Source organism: Pempheris klunzingeri, chromosome 4 (genome assembly GCF_042242105.1).
Source record: "Pempheris klunzingeri isolate RE-2024b chromosome 4, fPemKlu1.hap1, whole genome shotgun sequence".
Classification (NCBI taxonomy): domain Eukaryota; kingdom Metazoa; phylum Chordata; class Actinopteri; order Acropomatiformes; family Pempheridae; genus Pempheris; species Pempheris klunzingeri.
Window position 1 is genome coordinate 12,092,287 of NC_092015.1, and position 7,559 is coordinate 12,099,845.

General features: G+C 40.4%; 1 protein-coding gene across 1 annotated transcript; it reads left to right on the forward strand.

Moving 5' to 3' along the window:
* Positions 1-3,631: 3,631 nt before the first annotated feature.
* On the forward strand, positions 3,632-7,338 carry LOC139200152 (potassium channel subfamily K member 13). The gene is made up of 2 exons (XM_070829387.1): positions 3,632-3,968; positions 6,572-7,338. The coding sequence occupies exons 1-2, from the start codon at positions 3,632-3,634 to the stop codon at positions 7,336-7,338; spliced, it is 1,104 nt and encodes a 367-aa protein (XP_070685488.1).
* The last annotated feature ends 221 nt before the right edge of the window (positions 7,339-7,559 follow it).

A 7,559-nucleotide genomic window follows, 5' to 3' on the forward strand; every position in this document is an offset into this window, starting at 1 on the left:
CCTGTAAAAGAGGGCAAAGACCCAGCTGACCGCTTAAAAATCTGCCTTGCCTCAAGCAATGTAAGTCTTCTCAATAACGCTGAATCCTGTGACTCCCCTGAAATGCCATTTTTTCTCTCTCAGCGCAAGAAAACTTTCTGAGTGTTTTGAGTTGCAGTATTATGTTGTGTATATATATTACGTACGTATTTCATAGCAGTGATTCAAATACTGGGCAAACCCCAGTGCAATGGGTTTGGGGAACATTCACTTCAGATAACTCCTTGTCTCATAGGTATTTTGAGACAATTTTACAACGTAAATATATGAACAAACAGCACAACCCAGTCATTCATTGTAATGAGGGCGCTTTCTCTCACCTTGTCAAAGCTCATGACTTAAGGTTGTGTGGTGTCATTATAAATGATGAATAGCTTGCCATACTATTGTTTATACTGTAATATCAACCTATATGCATTTGACTCCTTTATTGTTAATGATATGATATACCAAGAAATAAAAGCTGTTTGAGGCTCTTGTTTGATATCTGTTTTGCTTGTCAGATTGTATTCATTCTTCCTTTGAACACCCAAATGGCTGCTTTCCTAGGAGATTTTTAAAAGGGCGTTCCTTTTAAAAATATAAACATGTCTATTTTATGAATTCAAGAGCATGCCCTTCTTCCCAGGCTTAACCTAAGGTTTTGTTTGCCCCCCAAAAAATCAATAATAATGTTCACCATATTAATAATAGTAAGTACTCCTCACTTAAAAAACATGTAAAAGTATACAGACTAGTTATCAACAGATAAGAGTGATAAAAAAAACATTGTTCAGCACTAATTAGACTATGTAAAAATGGTCTAAACAATTATGAAGGTACTAAGCCCCTCTCATCAAAGTGCTGTATGTTACGTGTACCCATAACTACACAGTCATTTCCTTATTGAAATCCAAAGCATTTCACCCAGTGTTTTTGACACTAATGTTTTCCTGATCAACTTAAAATGTGGATATGTGTGGGAGAGCTGAAAATACTTGATGATGATGATGATTCAAGGGATGTGGATGTGGTTTTTAACAGTTGTTTCCTTCCTTTCTCCTTCCCTTGACCAGGCAGTAACTTGCTAGCTTATCTCCTGATTTGTTTTGTTCCACAACACTCAACCATAAATTCTTTAGGAACGTGTTTCAATGTTGAAGACTGGAATTTGTAAACAAAAAAGGGATGTGCCAATAAAAGAGAAATATCAGACATACAGTACAGGCCAAAAGTTTGGGCACACCTTCTCATTCAATGCGTTTTCTTTATTTTCATGACTATTTACATTGTAGATTCTCACTGAAGGCATCAAAACTATGAATGAACACGTGGAATTATGTACTTAACAAAAAAGTTTGAAATAACTGAAAACATGTCTTATATTCTAGTTTCTTCAAAGTGGCCACCCTTTGCTCTGATTACTGCTTTGCACACTCTCAGCATTCTCTTGATGAGCTTCAAGAGGTAGTCACCTGAAATGGTTTTCACTTCACAGGTGTGCCTTGTCAGGGTTACTTAGTGGAATTTCTTGCCTTATTATAATTCATATTATGGCAAGAACCAATCAGCTAAGTAAAGAGAAACGAGTGGCCATCATTACTTTAAGAAATGAAGGTCAGTCAGTCTGGAAAATTGCAAAAACTTTGAATGTGTCCCCAAGTGCAGTCGCAAAAACCATCAACGCTACAACGAAGCTAGCTCACATGAGGACCGCCCCAGGAAAGGAAGACCAAGAGTCACCTCTGCTGCTGAGGATAAGTTCATCCGAGTCACCAGCCTCAGAAATCGCAAGTTAACAACAGCTCAGATTAGAGACCAGATGAATGCCACACAGGGCTCTAGCAGCAGACACATCTCTAGAACAACTGTTAAGAGGAGACTGCGCGAATCAGGCCTTCATGGTCAAATAGCTGCTAGGAAACCCCTGCTAAGGAGAGGCAACAAGCAGAAGAGATTTGTTTGGGCCAAGAAACACAAGGAATGGACATTAGACCAGTGGAAATCTGTGCTTTGGTCTGATGAGTCCAAATTTGAGATCTTTGGTTCCAACCGCTGTGTCTTTGTGTGACGCAGAAAAGGTGAACGGATGGATTCTACATGCCTGGTTCCCACCGTGAAGCATGGAGGAGGAGGTGTGATGGTGTGGGGGTGCTTTGCTGGTGACACTGTTGGGGATTTATTCAAAATTGAAGGCATACTGAACCAGCATGGCTACCACAGCATCCTGCAGCAACATGCCATCCCATCCGGTTTGCGTTTAGTTGGACCATCATTTATTTTTCAACAGGACAATGACCCCAAACACACCTCCAGGCTGTGTAAGGGCTATTTGACCAAGAAGGAGAGTGATGGAGTGCTGCGCCAGATGACCTGGCCTTCACAGTCACCGGACCTGAACCCAATCGAGATGGTTTGGGATGAGCTGGACCGCAGAGTGAAGGCAAAAGGGCCAACAAGTGCTAAGCATCTCTGGGAACTCCTTCAAGACTATTGGAAAACCATTTCAGGTGACTACCTCTTGAAGCTCATCAAGAGAATGCCAAGAGTGTGCAAAGCAGTAATCAGAGCAAAGGGTGGCCACTTTGAAGAAACTAGAATATAAGACATGTTTTCAGTTATTTCACACTTTTTTGTTAAGTACATAATTCCACATGTGTTCATTCATAGTTTTGATGCCTTCAGTGAGAATCTACAATGTAAATAGTCATGAAAATAAAGAAAACGCATTGAATGAGAAGGTGTGTCCAAACTTTTGGCCTGTACTGTACATGATGCAGCTGCTGTTATGGAAAACACAAAATATCTAACATGCCGCTATGGACCTGATCATTTACAAGTAGCCATAACAAATTTGATGGCCCTTATGTTTTGTGTTTGATGTTGGCAACAAGTAACCTGGATATGTGACATTTATCGACATCCGTCAGACAGACTTGGCCAAAACGGGCCATAAAACTACTCGAGGAACGCAGCTTTAAGGAGCTTACCAGGTTTGAGGTTCACATTACCAAACACAAGACAATTTTCAAACAAACTTATCTTAGATATTGTATGAAATTCTCTTATTAGCTAAGAAATAAGAGGAATGACTTGACGCAGTGAAAATAGTGACCTGAGGGCAAAATAATCAGAATGAGCAATCTCAGGCAGTAGGCTCACATATTGTCTATTTAATGTTAGTCTGCTTACATTGACCAAAAAAGACTAAGGGAGAGCAGGAGTGCATATGTTTGTGTATGTTTGTGTGGCTCATAAAGGGAGAGTAAAGATGGATTATTGAGCTGGTGATAAGCAGTAGCCATACACAGACCATTAAAGCCACAGCTAAAGCCACCTGCACACCCAGAAGCAACAGTCACCAACACACTTTCGGATGGGGAAACTGTTGTTTTGTAAGTAGTGTTAATTGCATTGAATTTGATAGAACTGCACACACAAACTCTATAAAAACAGAGAGAAGAGCTACCCGGAGTAACTCCTGTAGCACCTGTACACTGATGGTATCAAACAACTGAGCAAATATCATTTGTCTTGTTGCTGTTGCTTGGCACATTCATCTGTTTTTCAGCACACAAAGAAGAAACACTGCCTGCAGCCTTTACAAGTGACAATGCAGAAAGCTTTATCATGCCGCTGCCCATCCTTGATCCCCAGCAGGGAAACTGCTCGTTTCTACCTACTCTGTGTGCTCATTGCTCTTTACATGCTGGCTGGTGCTGCCATATTTTCTTGTTTGGAACGACCAGTGGAGCTACAGACTCACCAGCTCTGGGAAAAGAGGCTAAGGGATTTCAGTCGTGCGCATAACACCAGCTGTGAAGACCTGAAATTGCTGCTGCGCCACTACGAAGAGGCCAGGACTGCAGGCATCCGAACAGAACGAGGCAGAGCCCTATGGGACATCCCAGGCGCTTTCTACTTTGTGGGAACTGTAGTCTCCACCATCGGTGAGTCCAGTAGAATGGCACACTGCAGATACTGTAGAAACTGTAGCATATGCTGATAAATCTACAAACAAGTACTAAAAGTGAAACATACAACAGAATATACTTTCAGTTCTTGGATTGGCCTCAAGATATCATGGTTATTTTAGGGTTATTTTCATCAAATCATCATTTTCTTCAACTTGAATTATAACTTTGATTCTGATCAGTATTTTCACAAACTATGTAAGGCATATCCCATTCCTGTGATTGTTGCAGCCAAAATGTTATGCCACGCACACTAACAGGTATAAAGAGATTAGGATGTTCAGCATGTCCAGATGTAGAGAGGATCCTTTTATGACATATCAATAACATGTTCAAGTAACACCAATCTATAACAACTACACACAGTTCGGCCCATCATATGAACTTAATTAGACAGGCTATATGAAGCCATATTGATTTGAGGAGGCCCACAAGGGAGAGGTGCTTCTATCTTCACCATGATCCATCAAAATCAATATTTCACCTGAACCTATAGAGGACAAACAAGATAAAATCAAACAAGCCTCATATCCGAGAATCAATTTACAGCCTTCCCGTTGTATCTACTATCTTTAAGCTCTCTGTCACTGTGGAAACTGAGCCCGGATCAATTTCCTTTTAACAACAACTTCCATAATTACTGACTGCAATCATGTCATGATGCATTACATCTGGGATGTGTAACTCCTAAAGAGTCAACCCAATGAATTGTTGTTCCTCCAGGCCAAACATTTAACATTTCTCACTGACAATGACTCACAGTAGCAATTGTATTTTCTCTTTGTTGTGGTACCTTTCCTTCCTGCCCTTTAGCACACAGTCCCAAAACGTAACTCTCTTTGGGATATGCAGGAAAACAGGAAAGGAAACATATGTGATATAATTTTTCAGGGAATGTCAATAAAAGTGCAAGTCTAAAGGGTTGACTTTGTTGATCTCTATTACCTTAGTATGAAGGAAATAATCTAAAGATAAATTGTGTATATCTAAATGGAACTGAATATGATTTAATATGAGAAATCTCCAAAGATCATATTTATTAAATCAGTTATTTGCTACTGCTTTGTCTGATTCACCTGGCAACAGTTTTGAATTATAATGGCTGCAGTAATTAAAACAAGAGTATAGCCAGCTGTGCTTAGGCGCAGCAGTGTTTCAGGCTAAATGGCAACAAGCTCACAATGGCACTGCTAACATGTTTAGAAAGTCTACTGTTTGCTAATTAATTCATAACACAAAGTGCATCTTAGGGTAATGGGAATGTGAAAGTGATAATGAGAAAATGTGGGACTGATTAAATACATCAAATGTTAAAGGATCACCAGTGCTATTAGAGTTTATAGACACATTAGTGTAGTCATTGTTTATGGTTATCCATCCAATAGAAATTTCTGTCATCCTCTGTGAGCCTAAAGTGTCCACACAATATTTTGTACTCATCACTGAGTTGGTGTCGAGATATTTCACAGAGTATGTGAAAACTCAGGCCTGCAAGTGGCACCACAGGAAAGGTCAAGAGGTCACCAAAGTCATTCGGATTCATCCTCTGGGCAACTGTACAGCTGGCAGCCGTAGTGCCGCCCAGCTCACATGGTGAAAGAGTTTTGGTTATCGTGGCACTGCAGTAGTGATCAGTCCCTGTGAGTGTGAATCAATGAGTGGATTTCTGACATTTATTGCTGATTAATGAGATCTTATCATATGAATATAGGAGAGAAAACATAAATCACTGTGTGACCTCTGCTCTATATTAATGTCATCCAGACTTGGCAAAGCTGACGTCACAACATCAACCTGGGATCTGATCCAGTTCCACTGATACTCACATATTTTGAAAGAGGATAGAGTGGGTGGGAAAGTAACCACTACATAAAAACATACCAAAGGAAGGAAGAAAGCAAGAGCTAATTTCCTCAAGCTATAATCAGCTGATGGAAAGGTTTCACAAGGCCAATTCTGAGTCTCATGTTCCGATGTCTGCTCAGCTTCCTTGTCCCTCTTTGGATATGTTTGTCTGTTCCTCTTTGCCTGTCTGGTTTTAACTTTTTCCTGTTCCCATTCGCAAGTACATGTGAATTTAATTTAGTCATGGTTTTCTCTGAGTTGTTCTTCTTGGTTCAAACACTACAACTTGTTGTGTATAGTTCAGGAAAGCCACACTAACTAAATCATATATTATGGAGCAGATACAGAAATAAATGTCTCTGAAAATAAGCAAATATTGATATATCAATTTTATTTTTCTTGGTTATCCATTGATTATTTATGGATTTTGGATCACTTTTTGATTCATTTATTAATGACTTCTCTTTTCATAAATGTTCCTTTTGTATTTGTTTTGCATCTGTTCTCCATCTCGTCTAGCTTAATATATATTAATGGAAGTCATTTTTAGCTATGAAAGTACTCGGTTAAACTTTTAACATCTCCAAAAGGCATGAAAAATGTTCACTCATCATACACTCTAAGCCTTGGTGTTAGAATTAAATGAAATTCATTTTGGCAGCAGTAAAATCCTATGTGTGATGATATCGTCTATAACCGCAGATGTGACCTTTAACCTCAAGTGTTTCCCACAGGATTTGGAGTTTCGGCCCCATCCACTGTGACGGGGAAGGTCTTGCTTGTTTTCTATGGGTTGGTGGGCTGCTCAGCTACCATACTCTTCTTCAATCTCTTCCTGGAGAGAGTCATAACGTTACTAAGCTTCGTCATATTCTGGTGCCACAGATGGAGAACTGGACACAGCGGACTGGAGGACAGAGCCAGTGAAGGAAATGAAGAATGGAAACCATCTGTTTACCAAGTCACACTCGTCCTTTTTGTTGCTGTCCTGCTGGTTTCATGTGGGGCTGCCGCCCTCTACTCAGCCATGGAGGGCTGGACTTACTTGGAGTCCCTCTATTTTTGCTTTGTGGCGTTCAGCACAGTTGGCTTTGGAGACTTTGTTAGTGGCCAGAGAAAGCACCATGAGGACACTTGGGCGTACCAGGTTGCAAACTGTCTCCTGATGCTGTTGGGAGTGTTCTGCACTTATTCCCTCTTCAACACCATCTCAGTGATCATCAAACAGGGACTGAACTGGATGCTGAGGACACTGACCTGGATGTATAGTGGTGTCCGCCGCTATAGGCTGAGACCGCTGTTTAAACTCTGTTTATCTGATTCTGAGCTGCCGATATGTTACTGTGAAGATGACACTCTGCATAGAGTTTCCAGTTCATGCCAAGGCATGCTGTGGAGCTCCTATGTTCCCAATGCTATTGGTAAATGCCTTTGTGATGAGGCTCAAGTGGAAACAGTGTGCAACCGAAACACAGATGGAGAAACCTCTGAAAAACAATAATGAAATAAAAGAATGTGCCAGATCACAGCCTGCTTGGCTAAAGTAAAATGCTGTGCTGTGTGTGAATAAGTTGCGGGATGTGACGTACTTTGCTTTGTGTTGTCTTCAAAAGCCTAAATTCAGATTAAAATATATTGAAGTCATTTCATTTCATGCACTTTTGATTGGACAATTATCACAATTATACCAATGACAGCAACACCATCCGGCCGGTAGCGCAG

Coding starts and splice junctions, on each gene's coding strand:
- LOC139200152 (XM_070829387.1), top strand. CDS start 3,632: ATGCAGAAAGCTTTATCATGCCGCTGCCCATCCTTGATCCCCAGCAGG. Junction 3,969..6,571: donor AACTGTAGTCTCCACCATCG/GTGAGTCCAGTA, acceptor TGTTTCCCACAG/GATTTGGAGTTTCGGCCCCA.